The sequence below is a fragment of the Hyla sarda genome, chromosome 5 (assembly GCF_029499605.1).
Source record: "Hyla sarda isolate aHylSar1 chromosome 5, aHylSar1.hap1, whole genome shotgun sequence".
In the NCBI taxonomy this organism is placed as follows: Eukaryota; Metazoa; Chordata; class Amphibia; order Anura; family Hylidae; genus Hyla; species Hyla sarda.
In genome coordinates, this window is record NC_079193.1 from 136,753,981 (window position 1) to 136,773,256 (window position 19,276).

A 19,276-nucleotide genomic window follows, 5' to 3' on the forward strand; every position below is an offset into this window, starting at 1 on the left:
TTAAGGCTCACTTTATTCCTTGTGACGTTCCTCAAGGGGTCTAGTTTCCAAAATGGTATGCCATGTGGTTTTTTTTTTTTTTTTTTTGCTGTTCTGGTACCATAGGAGCTTCCTAAATGAAACATGCCCCCAAAAAACCATTTCAGAAAAACGTACTCTCCAAAATCCCCTTGTCGCTCCTTCTTTCTGAGCCCTTTACTGCGCCCGCCGAACACTTTACATAGACATATGAGGTATGTACTTACTCGAGAGAAATTGGGCTACAAATATAAGTATACATTTTCTCTTTTTACCCCTTGTAAAAATTCAAAAATTGGGTCTACAAGAACATGCGAGTGTAAAAAATTAAGATTGTGAATTTTCTCCTTCACTTTGCTGCTGTTCCTGTGAAACACCTAAAGGGTTAAAACACTTACTGAATGCAATTTTGAATACTGTCGGGGGTGCAGTTTTTATAATGGGGTCATTTGTGGGGTATTTCTACGATGAAGACCCTTCAAATCCACTTCAAACCTCAACTGGTCCCTGAAAAATTGTGAGTTTGGAAATTTTGTGAAAAATTGGAAAATTGCTGCTGAACTTTGAAGCCCTCTGATGTCTTCCAAAAGTAAAAACTCGTCAATTTTATGATGCAAACATAAAGTGGACATATTGTATTTGTGAATAAAAAAAATTATTTGGAATATCCATTTTCCTTACAAGCAGAGAGCTTCAAAGTTAGAAAAAATGCAAAATTTTCTAATTTTTCATCAAATTTTGGGATTTTTCACCAAGAAAGGATGCAAGTATCGACAAAATTTTACCACTATGTTAAAGTAGAATATGTCACTAAAAAACAATCTCGGAATCAGAATGATAAGTAAAAGCATTCCAGAGTTAATGTTTAAAGTGACAGTGGTCAGATGTGCAAAAAATGGCCGGGTCCTAAGGTGTAAAATGGCTGGGTCCTTAAGGGGTTAATGGTATAGGGAACCATGACTAGTGCATTAACTCTGTGATTTTTTTTTGCCCATTGAAACCAATTGACCCATTGTGGTCTATGGGGATCTCACAGCATGTAAAACAGTAAGATAAGCAGGACTGTCTTAGCAGCACAGTGGAATGGGAGACCACCATGAGTTTGAGTCCCGGGGTGGGACAGAGTGTTACAGTGCTGTGGTTTAACTTTACTGGAAAAGCAGCTGAGTTTCCCATAGCAACCAATCAGCTTCTTTCATTTTTCACAAGGCCTCCGCTAAATGAAGGAAGCAATCTGATTGGTTGCTATGGGCAACTCAAACTTTTCCTCTGGACAGGTTTTGATAAATCTCCCTCTATGGGGGAGATTCATCAAAACCAGTGTAGAGGAAGAGTTGTGCAGTTGCCCATAGAAACCAATCAGATCGCTTCTTTCATTTTGCAGAGGCCTTGTGAAAAATGAAAGAAGCAATCTGATTTGATGGGCAACTCAGCAGCTTTTCCAGGAAAGTTAAACCACAGCACTGTAACACTCTGTTCCACCCCGGGACTCGAACTCGTGGTGGTCTCCCATTCACTGTGCTGCTAAGACAGTCCTGCTTATCTTACTGTTTTACATGCTGTGAGATCCCCATAGACCACAATGGGCCTATTGGGTTCAATGGGCCGAAAATCACAGAGTTAATGCACAAGTCATAGTTCCCTGTACCATTAAATAAGGGAGGACTCAATATTTGCGAATATGCGCATACATTTTCGCATATGCGCATACATTTTCGCATATGCGGAAAAAAAATGAATATTCGTAAATTACGAATATATAGTGCTATATTCGCAATATTTGCGAATTCGCAAATATGTGATATTCGCGATTAAAATTCGAATTGCAAATATTCGCGAGCAACACTACTAAAGTCAATCTGCAGAGAGATCTGATCTGTCTTAAACAAACAATTGGTCTCTCTTCGAGCTATCGCTCGGATAGTAGGCGTTTTATCAGCATCCTTCCAGGCGATATTCCCAGCTCCCCTCTATTACAGAGCTCTTTAGCGCCTAAAAGTCCAACATTTATGAAACGGCTTGGGATATTCTGACGAGATATCCCTCACTTTAGAAACCAAAGATGAACTACTTTGGTGGTTACACCATATTCAGACATGGAATGGGAAAGCCATCTTCAACCCTCTTCCAGATTTGTTCATAGAATCAGATGCCAGCCGTACAGGATGGGGCATTCGCTGTGGTCCACTTTCCACAGGAGGGAAATGGTCAGAGGAAGAATCCTTTCTTAATAAATTGTCTAGAACTCTTAGTAGGGTTTTTTGCTCTCAAGAGTTTTGTGAAAGACAGAGCCCACTGTTGTGTCCTACTTTGGATGGACAACATTTCAGCCGTGCAATATATCAATCGGCTAGGGGGCACCAAATCCAATCTTTTAGCCAATATCACCAAGGATTTTTGGCATTTCTGCTTGAACAGAGATATAATTTTGGAAGCGGAATATCTCTCAGGTCTATCCAATTCCATTGCAGATTGGATTTCCCGTTATCTAACGGGAAACTGACTATTTGAAACTAGACCCCTCCATTGTTCATCAATTCAACATTCTGTTGGGTCCTCGACATCTAGATCTGTTTGCATCCCAATTAAATCGTCAACTACCCCAATTCTTCAGTTGGCATCCGGATGCAGAATCTCAAGGAGTAGATGCTCTCCTCCAATCCTGGCCCCCTCATAATCTGTATGCATTTCCACCTTTTGCCCTAATATTGAGAGTTCTATTGTTGACAAAATCTCAGAGATAGACTCTGGTCCTCATAACTCCTCTTTGGCCATCTCAGACTTGGTTTCCCCAAATTTTAGGAATGACAACCGATTTTCCACGAATTCTTCCATCCATTATCCTGGATCCTGCGGGGAACCCTCATCTGTTAGTCAGGTCAGGCCTTTTATCTCTGATAACCTGGTTCATTTCAGGTCAACAGAATCTGGTCTCAAACTTTCACAATCAGCTCAAGACATCCTATCAGATGCATGAGCTCCAGATACCAGATCTGCTTACGGACCAGTCTGGAGATTATGGTCTAATTGGTGCATTCAACAGGAATTGGATCCCATACACGCACCTATAACTCAGGTACTTAATTTCCTGTCCCATTCTTTTGACACAGGTAAGGCTTACTGTACCATCAATGTAAATAGGTCAGCTATATCCTTTTATCACGCACCTATTCATAGTTTACCTATAGGAAAGCATCCATTGATTTGTAAATTAATGAGAGGTATTAAATTTACAAGACCTCCTTTACCCAAGTATCAATCTACCTGGGATGTTACTTTAATTCTTAATCTTCCTAATTCCTGGGACTATAATGATCATCTCCCTTTAAAGTTTCTATCATTCAAACTGAGTTTCAGATGTCCGAGCCCTAGCTATATCTAGTAGACAGCTCTCTCCTCAAGGTGTGACCTTTTTCATTCACCGTCGAACCAAGACTAACATCCATTCAGTTTTTTATCAATTTTTTCCCCAACAAGAAAAACTCTGTGTAGTTAGATGTTTACAGACGTATGAACACAAAGCTGAAGCCCTTGGACCTTCTTCAGCGTCTCAATTACTAATTTCCTTTCGCAAACCTCATTTACCTGTTTCTTCATCAACCCTTGCTAGATCGGTTACTCAAACCATGTCTTTAGCAGGTATAGACACTTCTATTTTGGGAGCTCATTCAACCAGAGGGGCTATGTCCACTCAAGTTAGACAGGCAGGTAGACCTGCTCCTCATGTATCTATGGTTTTATTTTAATTGCATGTGTATATATATTTGTACTTGTTATTTGTACATATTGTTATGTAATCTTCGAACATGCATAATGTGAAGTCTCCCGCTCATGTAAAAAAAAAAAAAAATTGGAGATTTTCCTAGTCCGTTATGATGGAAAATATGAATTTTATTAGACAGGAGACGAACATTATCCCTCCTGATATCCCTTCCCTGTTCTATTTACCTGTTTCCTTTTATTGCAGTTTAATGAAACCTCATTGCTGAAACTACTTCTTCATCTTTGCATGATGGAATTCATCTGTTTCTGAAATTTTCCTGTTGATCTTTGTTTCGGTCTTGTTCTACGTTCCAACAGACTATAGACATTACCTTTATTGTGATTTCCAGTTTGCATCAATTAAAGAGGAATCAGTTGACCTGTGGAGACTCTATATCCCCTATAATGCCTTATGATTGGCTGTCACTCCTACCTAATTTGCATGTTTGAATAAAGTTTTCTGTTAACTATATATTAACCCTTTTGCTGCTGGAGTAGTAAATTAAAGATTTAAAGGGGTACTCCCGTGAAAAACATTTTTTTAAATCAACAGATTTGAAAATTACTTCTATTAAAAAATCTTAATCTTTCCAGTACTTTTTAGGGTCTGTATACTACAGAGGAAATGGTTTTCTTTTTGGAACACAGTGCTCTCTGCTGACATCATGACCACTGTGCTCTCAGCTGTCACGCCCCCTCGCATAGACTTGCATTGAGGGGGGCGGGTGTGACGTCACACGGGGGTGGAGTCGTGATGTCGCGATCTTCCGTGACTAGGGGTGGAGTACCCCTTTTAGTACAATTGGTGTTTCTTGGGGTGAGGCATAGAAGCTTACCAGTTATTTTCATACCAGTTACCAGTTATTTGCATTTCTTAAATGTTACACGTAAAACAATGTAAGTCAATGGATAACAGAGTCGTGACGTCACAATCTTCCGATCTTGTGGTCGAGATGGTATTAGCTTGAGGGCCTCCAGCGGTTCCGGAAGCTGTTACAGGTGGGTGCCGCATGGTAGAATGCGGGGGTCCCCAGCGGCGGGACCACTGCCATCAGACATCTTATCCCCTATCCATTGGATAGGGGATAAGATGTCTAGGGGTGGAGTACCCCTTTATCTTGTAGAAAAATGAAGAGGTATGGAATTCAGCTCTTATGCAAATAAAATCCATGTTTATTCCAGTAGAACAACACAGGATCAAAAGAGGTTACGCGTTTCAAGTGCAAGGCGCGTTCTTAGTCATACACATGTGTATGACTAAGAGCGCACCATGTGCTTGAAACATGTAACCATTTGTGTTCCTGTGTTGTTCTACTGGAATAAACGTGGATTTTATTTGCATAAGAGCTGGATTTCATACCTCTTCATTTTTTTGTTCTTCGGTGTTGTCCAGCACCTGGATCCGTGCTCCATCTGTCCAGGTCGGGGTGAGCTGGTTTTGTCTTTTTCCACTTACTTAACTTGTACTTACAGTAATGAAAAAGTTTAGTAAATTATTTTTTTTTTAACTATGTTTGTCTGCACTTGTCTTCTGATATAGACAAAACAAATGAGGGAACAGAGACCCAAACACGACACTTAACTAGACCTGTAATCAGCAATTTGTGCTTTCAGTTTTTGCCAACATCTATACAACATGTTAACAGATTCAGTCTAAAGAAGACCTATTAGGCTGCAGTATATTGTTTCTGTAATCCTGCTGTATTGATTCCCTGCTATATTAATCTCTGTACTTAACTTTTTCTCTGTACTCAACTTTTCAACTTTTGGCTGTACTGTACTTACAGAACTAATAAAAAAAAAAAGTTATTAGCATTAAAACACTATACTTACTATGATGTCTTGGATCAGAAACATCTCGGCTCCAGAAGCCGAAAGGTGATTAGGAAACAAAATTTTGATGGATGATCCAGGTAAAGTACTAGGTCCAGCATTGAAAACCTGAAATTGTAGATGACATGCACATGAACAAGTAAGATAAAATCTTCAGATACTAACAGCAGTATTGTGTTTTATTTTTACATGTAATAAAAATTTATGTGAAATGCTACCATTAAATTTCCGAGCAGAATCCGCTGGAAAAACTGCTTGGAAATTCTGCTGCAGCAGAGTCCTATTGATTTCAGATTCCTATTGATTTGTTGCTCTGTGCACATTGTTTCTGTGGACTCCAATTGGAAATGCATTGTTGTCTATTGAGATGGTGCATTTCCAAGTGGTCCTAGCGCCGGCAGTACATGCAAATGTGCAGAATGCCCGTGTTTTCCAGGCAGACATTCCACACATTTGCTGCCATGTGGACGTAGCCTAAAGAGGTACTTCAGAGGAAAAAGTGTTTTCAAATCAGCTGGTCCAGAAAATTATACAGATTTGGAAATAACTTCTATTTAAAAATCTAAAGCCTTTCAGTTCTTGTGTAGCTCTTTACAATCTGAGCACAGTGCTCCCTGCTGCCACCTCTCTCAGTGTCAGGAACTGTCCAGAGCAGGAGAGGTTTGTTATGGGGATTTGCTCCTACTCTGGCCAGTTCCTGACACAGACAAAGGTTTCAGCAGAAAGCACTGTGCTCAAACAGGAAAGAACTACACAAATTCCTCTGGAGCATACAGCAGCTGATAAGTACTGGAAGATTTAAGTTTTTAAACAGAAGTCATTTACAAATATGTATTTCTGGTACCAGTTATTTTAAAAATATTTATTTTACCCATTTATTCAAAATATCACTAACAAACATGAATGCTATCATGAATTATACAGGTAAAAGATAGTTCTACAATCAACAAATATATAAGTATAAATGACACATTACAAGGAGAACAGTGGTCAGTCAACCTTACAATCTAAAAGATTATCATTTTTGACATAGAATGAAGGATCTAGATACTTTATAATTTATCAAAAAGTAAATTGTATTGTCTTGCATATGTATGCATAGAGAACATATGGTTCTAACCATAGATTATATAAAACATATCCAACTGCTTGGCATTTCTGCCTATTATAATACCACAGATTCTAGCTATTTTTAGGGAAATTGATAGTAATTTATCTAACCCCCTATCTACTATGTAACAACAGAAATATGTGTAGATGCCAATGTTTCCAACATTGCTGTTTAGTAAAGTCGAATAGAAGAATGCATCAATTCGCATGTGCCGCCCCGTAATCAGATTGTGCTTGCATTAGATTTTGCTGATGGAAGCCAGGCTGCCAGATGTCAGTCAAGACAAGCAGGGGCGGTGTCCCGGTACAGGACCTTGTCCTGTCCCTTGTCTAAAGTCCCCTCAGCTAGAGTCCCTCCATTCATATAGGGCTCTCCTGCAGGGCTTGCCCTTGGTTGCCCCATGTAAAGTGTGTTTATATTTATCTAAGGTATAGAAAATATATGTACAGGACCTTAGAGGTCACATGATGTACGGTTGTGATGTATAAAATGTTCAAGGACCTTAGAGGTCATGTGATGTACCCAGAGTTCACTGGGTTCATAACTTGCAGGTTTTCTGACCAATGAGCTTAGTCCATCCCCTTATTATATAAAGGGCTGTAGTCAATCAATTCGGTCTCTTGCCTCTTAGTTCCTGCTCTTGTTCCTGCACTACAGAAGCACAATCATCTCATCAGCATCAATTCAATTCATCTAGGCCAAAGCCTAAGAACCTGCAGCCACTAAACGTGAGTTACTCAAAGCTCCATCAATCAAATCCTGTGTGACTACTACCAGCTCAAATCTTCTAAATTAGTAGCACAGTGGCCTGCATAAAAGCTCATTGCTTCCAAGTCCCAGCAAACCTGTGAGGAACCTGTATCTCGGTTCACTCTAGAAAAGACTGTTATGTTAAAGACTTTCATAATTTCCGCAAGTAAAGTCTCTTCAGTTTATTCCTGAAATCTGCTGTGGACATTCAGTTATTTGTCCCTGCCGTTTGTGGGACGGTTGGCGGTAGGAACATTACTATTGAGGAAACCTCACCCTGGTGTCACGACAACCAAGGGTTAATACCACCAGGCCCTACACTACCACTGCAACACCCCAGTCACCGTTACTCTCCTGGTTCACCACACAGGGCTTGATCTAGAAGGCACAGAGGCAGGGTTGAACAGTAGATGGGCTGGATGAAGCTGGGGCCATGCCTAGAAGGAACAAGCCCCATGGGCTTTTTAACCTAATTGGCATATGAAGAAATCTGCGCATATTTTGGTACAGACAAGGAGCATGAATAAAAAGGATGCATCACCTGAATTTTACTACTATTATACAGTGTGGTTACTTTGACTCCTTAAATCCTGGAACCTTTCAACAGTTATTTTAATGTCAAACTGCTAACAGCATGATATAGGTCATTTAATTATATTCTAGACATGCTATGAGTAATACATTTGTGGCACACGGGGGAACCTGAGCTATCGTGATATCACACGGGCAGGCCTGAGTCATGAAGTCATCTCTTCAATTCCTCGCCTCCCTGCTGCAAATACGCCTCCTCCAAGATGACTGATGTCACTCCCTGCTTGTGACAACAGCACGAGTTCACATGCAGGATTTCAGACGAGTGTGTTCTGATGTCACAAGGAGGAAGGACTGTCAATTCTTAGGCAGGAAGTGTACTTGCAGAAGGTAAAAGAGGAATTACAGAGATGACACTGTACTTGAGCACGCACTGCAAACGAAGTTTACTATGTTAGTGCATTATTTAGGCAGACAAAGCACAGGCTATGTGTAGAATACATACTTAATGGCCTACATCATGCTGCCAGCAGGTTCCCTATACGTACGCCAAATAGTTGTATAGTAAACAACATATTCTATATCTGCCTCAATTCTTTGCAAGTGGTACAAGTGGTAATCTTCCTTTGTTTTTTTGTTTTTTTTATCTTTGTGTTTTTTTTTTTACCAGTTGCTTAGCACCAGATTTTATTTTTAAAGAGTGAACATATGCTTCAATTTCAACATGATTTTCCAGTGCTGGGAAAAAAATTCCTGTGGTCACTACTGTTTGGTAAAAGAGCATAAACATTGGACATAATTTCATGTCTGCAGAACAAATATATACAGTCATGGCCTAAAATGTTGGCACCCCTGAAATTTTTCTAGAAAAATTAAGTATTTCTCACAGAAAAGGATTGCAGTAACACATGTTTTTCTATACACATGTTTATTCCCTTTGTGGGTATTGGAACTAAACCAAAAAAGGGAGGAAAAAAAGCAAATTGGACATAATGTCACCCCAAACTCCAAAAATGGGCTGGACAAAATTATTGGCACCCTTTCCAAATTGTGGATAAATAACATTGTTTCAAGCCTGTGCTGCTCCTTTAAACTCACCTGGGGAAAGTAACAGGTGTGGGCAATATAAAAATCACACCTGAAAGCAGATAAAAAGGAGAGAAGTTCACTTAGTATTTGCAGTGTGTGCCACACTAAGCATGGACAACAGAAAGAGGAGAAGAGAACTGTCTGAGGACTTGAGAACCAAAATTGTGGAAAAATATCAACAATCTTAAGGTTACAAGTCCATCTCCAGAGATCTAGATTTGCCTTTGTCCACAGTACGCAACATTATCAAGAAGTTTGCGACCCATGGCACTGTAGCTAATCTCCCTGGGTGTGGACGGAAGGGAAAACTGATGAAAGGTGTCAACGCAGAATAGTCCGGATGGTGGATAAGCAGCCCCAAACAAGTTCCAAAGATATTCAAGCTGTCCTGCAGGTTCAGGGAGCATCAGTGTCAGCACGAACTATCCGTCGACATTTAGGTGAAATGAAACGCTACGGCAGGAGACCCACAAAGAACATGAAAACGCAAGACTACGTTTTGCCAAAATGAACTTGAGTAAGCTAAAATCCTTCTGGGAAAACATCTTGTGGACAGATGAGACCAAAATAGCTTTTTGGTAAAGCACATTATTCTACTGTTTACCAAAATCAGAATGAGGCCTACAAAGAAAAGAACACAGTACCTACAGTGAAATATGGTGGAGGTTCAATGATATTTTGGGGTTGTTGTGCTGCCTCTGAGTCCAGATCTAAATCCCATTGAACACCTCTGGAGAGATCTTGAAATTGCTGTTGGGAAAAGGCACCCTTCCAATAAGAGAGACCTGGAGCAGTTTGCAATGGAATAGTGGTCCAACATTCCGTCTGAGAGGTGTAAGAAGTTTATTGATGGTTATAGGAAGCCACTGATTTCAGTTATTTATTCCAAAGGATTGCAACCAAATATTAAGTTAAGGGTGCCAATAATTTTGTCCAGCCCATTTTTGGAGTTTGGTGTGACATTATGTCCAATTCATTTTCTTGAATTTTTTTATAGGGGTGTCAACATTTACGCCCATGACTGTGTGTGTGTGTGTATATATATATATATATATATATATATATATATATATATATATATATATATATATATAATGTATATATTGACATTTATCCTTAGAAACGAACAAGATTAGAATGTGGTGTGGAATGTTTTTCCAGGATTTTTCTGTGGGTTTTCGGCATTTAAACTACATGTTACTGTACCGTACAAATAGAGCTTTGCTCAATCACTCTTTTACTATTTACTGGCTGCGGTGACCAGAAGGCATTCCCTACCAAGTGTCTCTGAGCTTACTCAAAATTATGCTTGTACTCTACCTTTTTATGACATTTGACCCATCGAGACAAAAATGTCTTCAAGAACGTTATAACTAAACAATCCTAAATGTGATCTCAAGAGTTCCCCAGTGCAAATTTACATCTGATGACAAATTGTCACTACAGTACCAATGTTTAGCTGTTGGTTAGATGCCTGGATGGATATCAAAGGAAAGTTTCCCAGGCAACTAAACTGAACAAAAATACTATGCCATGTTTTGTCACAAATATTACTAAAGCACAAAATAAAGCAGACCTGAAATGTGAAATTAAGAGGCTGGAAATGACATTCCTGATCCTGGAGCAGGATAAAGTTTGAAACATCCACTGTATCGCCATACACAAAAGAAGAAGGGGACACAGTCCTGAATAAAACAAAGAAATACATGCTTTGCATTGAGGTCACACATTTCCATTAGGTCAATGACTTATAAGTTGCATACATTTTTATGACACAAGCAACATTCATAGCTTTGCTAACATATTTAAAAAAATGCCATAGCTAGTTGTGCTACAGGTTAATAATTGATCAACGGTTTTAGTTGCATCATCAGAAAGGTACCAATTTTTAAAGGAAAAAAAAACTATCATACAAAAAAACTTAGGAAAGGGATAAGTTTTAGATTGCTGGGGGTCCAACCACTATGGGAGAGCCGAAGATAGCCAGACGGCTCTCCCATAGAGATATATGGAGGGGGCATGGCCATCTGGGGCGGGGGTCGTGATGCACCACTCCCAGTGAGAGCCAGGGCTCCCTACTGGAGATCATGGGGGGCCCCAGCGCTCACACCCCCTGAGATCTAAAACTTATTTTTGCGTAATTGTGCGATTACATTGCAGAGCTGCAGATGGGTCCCCTAGACCCCAGGGGGATTACCAGCATTTAAAAGGGGAGCTCCGTTTCCTTGCTTTTAGAGCTCCACTCCCCAGCATCCGGAAGTTATTGTTCCGAACGATGTGTGCACGGTGCTTCCATGTTCAGGGCCGCCCCTCGTGACGTCATGCCCGCCCCCTCATTGTCACGCCCGCCAATAACAATAACTTCCGGACGCTGGGGAGTGGAGCTCCAAAAGCAAGGGAACGGAGTACCCCTTTGATGTTTAAATGCCGTGATCGCTATTGAACATTTAGCCATTTCAATGACGGACATCGGAGCCAGCACCGATGTCCGTCATTACCTGCAGATGTCAGCTGCTGACCATGTTCTCCTCCCCCGACTCATGACGTACCGGTACGTCATAGGTCGTGAAGGGGTTAAGAGCCGAGGAACATGCTCAATCACCCAAGTGCGTAAAAAAGTTAAAACATGTCACATACACATGTGCTACTGGCATCCACCTTGGTGTTAGTTTGGGTGTCAGCCAAGGAGCCATAAAACTGATTGGCATCCCTGACGAAGGGACAATCCTAGTGAACAAAGAAAATATACAATGTGGCACAGTGAAAAAAAGATAAAATTAATAAGTGAATGTCCACTGTGTAGAACAGCCTGGCCCTCTCTGTGTGGTTCTCCATTCTGTCTTGGTGGTCTAACACACTGCCAACTAACAGAACAGATACTACATATGATCTTAGCCAAAAGGTCAAGAAGCTTCCTTACTTCTGCACTTTGTTTCGTTTTACTGTTATGACCTTGACACCCTACACCTAGTAATATAGAGTCCATCACTATGGTATGAGCCACTATGTATGGCCAACTGCAAGCAATCACAGGCTTCACAGGCTGTAGTTGGTCATATATACTATATATATATATATATATGTGTGTGTATATAAATATATATATATATATATATATATATATATACACAAAGGGGTAAGACGTTTTCTGAGGGGAATGGTGGATGGAGATTTAATAGGCAATTAGCACTCCACTGGGAATTCTGGGAAGAAAAGATATGCAAAGCAGCTTAATGCCATTGCCTTTTTAGCGTTTCACTCCAAATACAGAGGTGTAGAAACCAACTGGCAATTTATGCCAAGCCACAAATCTCTCCAGAAGGAGAGAGTACCTACCTCAAGGAGAATTCTTACCCCTTTGACCCACATAAACAGGCATATCATGAAGCCAAGCCAGCACACCCTGCTCTGTACTGACAAGAGGTAATCACCCCAAAACATCTTTCTGCAGATGGGTACTCCCTTCTTCTGAAATATAAGGTTTTTCTGATATCACTACTTTTCTGATGAATCACTGTGTATGACACTAAATTGTAAGTATTTATATTACCACTAACTAAATAAATAAATAGATGTATTACACACTTATAGGAAAGAGTTGTGAACTCGCCATCAAAGATAACTGTAATGTATCCTGTTTTTACAGCCTGAGAACTGAGGCTGGATGAAAGCTGGTGCCGGAAAGTTTGATATATAAACATGAAAAGAATGTGATTTTCCACTGGGATGAAAACTGTACACTTCCCTTTATTAGTGTAAGATGCCAGGGTGTCACTTACCCTGTTACTGATGAGTCCACTTCATGCTTCAGGGGCACAGCCAGAATCAGGGTGTTGTCATGTAAAGTTTCTGCTCTTTCATTGTTTCCACTGAGAAGAAGATAGAAGAAAACAATTATTTAATCTCCCTAAGTTTTTTTTTTTACATATCAAGTAGAATAAACTATCACTTATGTTACTTAATATGTGAAAATCTGTAAGAAACAAGAACACAAGGAATAAGGTAGATACAAGACTGCTGACTAGGCTCTCTTCCCTCACAATGCAGTAAAGATCAGAGGCGGCTCTACTATTAGGCGAGTTAGGTGGCTGCCTAAGGCCTTGCGACCACCTAAGACGCTGCCCCTAAGAAGCTAAAAATTAGTGCCAATGTGTACAATTTACACATCGGCACTCAGCATTGTACAGGAGCAGGGAAAGTGAATCCCTGCTCTTGTACTTTTACCACTGCTCCGCAGCACTTACACTGCAAGCCCTGCGCGATGAAGTCATTTCATTGCACATGGCATGCAGTAGAAGTCCTGCACTGCACCAGGAGCCTAGACAGGAGGATGCAGAGGGCTTGGTCTCAACGTGGGAGGGAAGGTTAGGTGAGTAGAATTTTTATTATTTTTTTGGAAGGGACCTATTGGGGGCATCTACCTTTATATTGACTGATTGGGGAGGGAGGGGAACACTGACCAAGTTTGGCACAAACAAGCAGATTTTTCTCTAGGTTAAGACCCAGCTTTCCCAGATTTCTGGTGAAACAGTTATAATGCAACCACTACCTCTGTATTACATTATGCATGGGTATAGCTGCAAACAAGAATCAGGATGAAAACCTTGTGGGATCTGTAACAGTAGCTCAATCTCCCGTCACCTAGCTTTCCCAGATTCCTGATGGGCAAGTTATGATATCTACTGTTCCTGTGCTGCATTAGAACTATGTAGACTTATTAGTACTGTGGGAGATAATATTCATAGGATCTGTAACAGAAGCCTTATAGGCTTTCCCTATACTCCTGTTAGGCAATATATAATACTCATTGCTCAAGTAGTGCATCATAACTAAGAACACTCATAATCAGGAATCTGGATGACAACACTGGAAGGATATTGATTTATGGGGGGGGGGGGGGAAATCAGTATCAGTATGGTGCTATTATTTAGTTACTATGTGGTGGTAATGGTAGTGGTCATGGTGTGGCGGAATTATTTGTCACTTGTATACTGGTATTATTGGTGACATTGGTCTGTGTATTAGTGGCTTTCTTTTTCATAACAGTATAATGGTATTATATAGTCACTACAGTAGTAGTTTATCATCCTGGTGTTCATCCAGAAGGTCAACGAAGGCGGCAAGGAGGCGTAGTCAAATAATGTAGCAGAAGGGTCAAGTACACGGGCAAACAGCAGACAAAGGAACACTTAATCTCAGGCTATGGGGCACTGGGGCGGAGCTGCCTAAAATAAGCTAGCAGAAGGACCAGGCCCCAATCAGCAGTGCACTGGCCCTTTAAATCTCAGGAAGCTAGCGCACGTGTGCTCTAGGAGGCGGGGACGAGTGCACCGGGAACCACAGAGAGGAGCAGGTAAGGGACGGGTCGCAATTTGTATGCGGGCACGTCCCACAATGCGGGGAGAGTGGGGAGGTGAGCGCTCACGGTCGAACATATTTTTCCCACAAAACAAATGATAACAAATAATGTAGTAGCTATAAAATAACAAATAATCAACTATATGAACAGTAAATATTATGTTACCTATGGGCAGTGACCAGGAACTGAAGAACATCATCTTCTCCAGATAAGCGGCTAGTATCAAAGATCACACTGAAGTCATACTAGGAGAGCGAATAAAGGTGGGTTTTAAATTAGATCAACTCTCATGAGTTTGACACATTTACAGTGTTACAGTGAACGTTTCTTCTAAAATGTAAATCATTGAGTCAAGCTTAAAAAATCTTTAGCAATATCTGTTTCTAAAAATCCAGGTAAAAAAAGAATATGCCACACTGCAGAACTTACAGGCAGTGTATATGGATAATAAACAATGAAATCATAGGAAACAGTTATTGCACACAGTGATGTCACAGTTGTTGGTTTAGGGCCACAGTGATGTCATGGTACATTGTTAATAAATACTGTGAGGTCAGGAATAATGACAGAGATAATAAATACAGCGATATCATAGATAATGGTTAAGGACATGCAGCACATGTATAAAAAACATGGCATCACAACACAAATATAATATGCAGTGATGTCACAAAACAAGAATAATGTCACCGAAAACAGTGATGTCAAAGTTCAACACAATTATAATGCGCACTGTAATCAAAGTACAGAGATTACTAATGCCCTGATAACAAAGTGCAGGGGTAACAGACATAGTAATAAAACTATAAGATAGTCACACAGCCTTAGTCTCTGCAGACTGGTCATTGGGCCCTTTCACTCCCTAAAGCTCTGCTACAACTGTAAAAACTACCCTCACTACAGTTATGCCCTTGCCCATATAGTGCTGCCACCTAACTCATCACAATGTTCACCTGCTACAACATGTGTCTGGCTGCAGGGGTCACTTGTCCATGTCAAGAAGGGAAAGGAAGTACAGAGACAGGCAGGGGCCAGAAAATGTCAGGACAAGAGCAGTGGAGGATGGGTACGGTGAATATGACCTCCTTTATTATCTATATTATTTATTATCTGATACCAATTTGAGGCATTAAAAAAAAAATAATAATGACAGTAAATAAGTGTCCAGACAAACCCTTAAAGGGTCTGTCTAATTGTTAAGACTTACCAGTGAAAAGGGGATAAGAGTCTAATACTGGGGAAGGGGGGGAGAGGGGGTCAGAGGGACATTAAGCGGGACAACGTGACTGCCAATCCAATGACAATGGGAAACTCAGAACCTTGTTCTTATGATCGTGGCAGACGCCCCCACAATCATACTACAGGAGAAGTGTTAATTGTGCTCCGCTTCCCGGCAAGCCAATCGATCCGTACATTTTTCTACATAGACTTCAATGCAGAAAAAAGTACGGATCTCTCAGCCAGGGAGTGGAGCGCAATACCACTTGCTTCCCCGGCCTGATCTATTTGCCAAAAGTTGTAATGCTTGAAATTAAGCTCACATTGCATGAATAAATACAAAAGTTTTTGTTCCTAATACATAATTATATAAAAAGTCCATATTCCTACTCCTTTTCTCCAAAATAAAATACATAGAAAACTTCATAGAGAGGTGATTCCCCATAACTTATCTAACCACAACTAGTCACCCTTTGTTTCTCACCTCCCAACAAATCTCTGCTCCATCCCCCCCCCAATCCCCATCCCTTCCTCATCCCAATCCTTGATATCACTTAAAAAATATAAACTTTTTTTAAATTATTTGGATTAGCAGACCACTTTCATTAAATTCACAAAACCCTTAAAGGAGTAGTCCAGTGGTGACCCAGTGGTGAACAACTTATCCCCTATCCTAAGGATAGGGGATAAGTTTGAGATCGCAGGGGGTCCGACCGCTGGGGCCCACTGCGATCTCCTGTACGGAGCCCCGACAACCCGCGGGAAGGGGGAATGTTGACCTCCGCACGAAGCCTTCGGCAATCTCAGGCTCTGCCATAGAGATGTATTGAGGGGGCATGTCGGCCGCCGCTTCGTGCGGAGGTCGACACCCGCTATCTGGCCGGAGAGCCAGGCCCCCGTACAGAGAGATCGCTGGGGGGCCCAGTGGTCGGACCCCCCGTGATCTCAAACTTATCCTTTAAAGGGGTACCCCAATGGAAACCCTTTTTTTTTTTTTTTTAAAGAACCGTTGCCGGAAAGTTAAACAGATTTGTAAATTTCTTCTATGAAAAAAATCCCAATTCTTCCAGTACTTATCAGCAGCTGTATAATACACGGGAAGTTATTTTCTTTTTGAATTTCCTTTCTGCCTGACCACAAGTGCTCTCTGCTGACACCTCTGTCAATTTTAGGAACTGTCCAGAGTAGGAGCAAATCCCCATAGCAAATCTCTCTTGCTCTGGACAGTTACTGACATAGACAGAGGTGTCAGCAGAGAGCACTTTTAGCAGCTGATAAGTACTGGAAAGATTAAGATTTTTTAATAGAGGTAATTTACAAAATTGTTTAACTTTCTGGCACCAGTTGATTTAAAAGAATATGTTTTCCAGTGGAATACCCGTTTAAGACAAGTGCTAGAAATTCACCATGGGGGAGATTTATCACAACCTGTCCAGAGGAAAAGTTGCTGAGTTGCCCATAGCAATCAATCAGATTGCTTGTTTCATTTTTAACAAGACCTCGGCAAAATGAAAGAAGCAATCTGATTGGTTGCTATGGGCAACTCAGCAACTTTCCCTCTGGACAGGTTTTAAATCACCCCCCATGTCTTCACCATGTACCCTTATCCATATATATTTCAGGATCATGGTTATGAAAACTTAGGACAACCTCCCCAAAGTAAATTTATTATGAACTGATACCATTCAAATACATAGCCCCTGCTTATAGTATTGAGAGTTTACCTTCTTATTATGAATTCTGGCTGAAAGTATTCACTCAACCCCAACCCCCCACATCCTCCCCATCCTTGAACTTTTTTACATTTTGCAATGGTAACTGCTGCGAAAGTTGGTTCTACCTATAGACTTGGAAATACTTTTGTAAGCAACAGATCATTTCTGTTTGTGCCACAATTAAGGGTATTTTGTCTATATAAGTATATTTGAATTCCATTTGTAACAGTAGCAAAATGGGTAAAAAAAAAGTCCTTTGTATTTGACACAGATATTTACCTTCTTTTACTGAACTAGGAATGCTGCCATACAATAAGCCATTAATGTGAGGAACTAATGTGCAGTGCATACATCTGCTGACACGTGCATGTTCATTCATTAGAAAAAACAAAATCAGACTATGCTAGTAACAAAACAATAGAATCTGTCAAGACTCCAGAAGTTTCTATGTGATCCCAAGCCAAACTGATAACCTCAAGCCACACATAACCTCCCAAACAGAATTTAAATAGAAGCCATGCAGCAGCCTCTATTACTAAAATGTGAACTGCTTAATTCCAGAGAAGCTAAGTTCCCCCAACTACTGACAAGCAATATGGTATAATGGAGACGTATGATAATAAGTCAGTAGGCCATTATATCTACAATCCCTATTAACCAAATGAAAATATATATGGGGGGGGGGGGGTATCCACATATGGGAGACATGAGACTGTTAGAAAAAGAGTACACGTAGTCCTAAAACACCTGACTTAAACAGAAATATTGGATAGATAGATTTATGGTGGACAGATGCATGAATAGATTGGCTGGAACTGTAGTTTTCCAAAACATGAACAAAATAATTATTTGTCTGCAGTTTTAGCACAAGGCCAAATTATGTACTGGACAGCACTAAAACATAAAGTACAGAAACATAAGGATTCAAACAGTCCGTACCCTGCCCATGTATATGCACCTGTAACTAAAGAGGCTTACACATGTAAGTGATGCAAGATTGCAGTTCGTGTCCCTCACATGTAGTTATTGGTAGTATGGGTCATATTTAATATAACGGTATGAAGTTATGAAGTAAAGGACCTTATCTGTCTATACTGGGACCATTACATTACCTGTTTATGATGCAAACAGTCTATTTGTGGCAATGTAAGGGCGTAGGGGCAGAACCACTCAATGCTGTATGACACTACTAGATCAAGCTTGAGGCTCCTCATTACGGGTATCGCATAGGAGAAGTGAATTCAGGAGACAGCAATTCAGGCAGGCTGTGGGAGACAGGCTGTGTATGTGAGGACAGGGCTAAGGGCCTTTCTACAGCCTGTGTAGGTGCCATTAAGTTATACGTTACATTAATTATGCTGTACTAATCCTGAATTATATACTAATAATTGATTGTACTGTATCTGCTGCAATCAGTCAGAGTCTTGAGTCGAACGGGCACACTGGAGAAGTGCAGGGACAACTTAGGGATATTCCTATTAATGTTGGACTCCTGCTTTCAGGGACGTACACACATACGCTTCAAAGGGGGCTCTAGCCCCTGCCCTTTTTTGCAGCTGCCCCTTTAATGCCCTTTTTTTTTTTGTACATCTACAGCACTGCTCAAGTCCAGGCAGGTTGTCAGCAAAACTCCTGATTCACATAACCCACCAACCCCGAGCCCCCCTCCTTCTCCTTCCCCTCCCCCTCTGGTCTGCTTGCTCTCTCTTTCCAGTCTGGCCAGCGCAACATGCCCCCTGAACCTATCCTGAGGCTCCCAGGAGTCCTCTTACTCTCAGGATCCGTACATTAGAGCGCAGGGGCTGCCTGGGTAAATGACGTGCGCACGTCTGCTAGTTCACCTGACCCCAGCAGCGTCATTACAGCAGAGGAGTCCGCGCTCCTGTTTCC

The 19,276-nt window shown here is 40.8% G+C and overlaps 1 protein-coding gene across 2 annotated transcripts in view; it reads right to left on the minus strand.

Moving 5' to 3' along the window:
- ITGA9 (integrin subunit alpha 9) overlaps positions 1-19,276 on the minus strand; it is a 519,026-nt gene that overhangs the window by 88,889 nt on the left and 410,861 nt on the right. For both annotated transcript variants that reach the window (XM_056520347.1, XM_056520346.1), the window contains 4 exons: positions 14,619-14,698; positions 12,874-12,963; positions 10,671-10,779; positions 5,614-5,721 (listed from right to left, as the gene is read on the minus strand). In XM_056520347.1, coding sequence (XP_056376322.1) covers positions 5,614-5,721; positions 10,671-10,779; positions 12,874-12,963; positions 14,619-14,698 — 387 coding nt within the window. The remainder of the gene's footprint in view (positions 1-5,613; positions 5,722-10,670; positions 10,780-12,873; positions 12,964-14,618; positions 14,699-19,276) is intronic.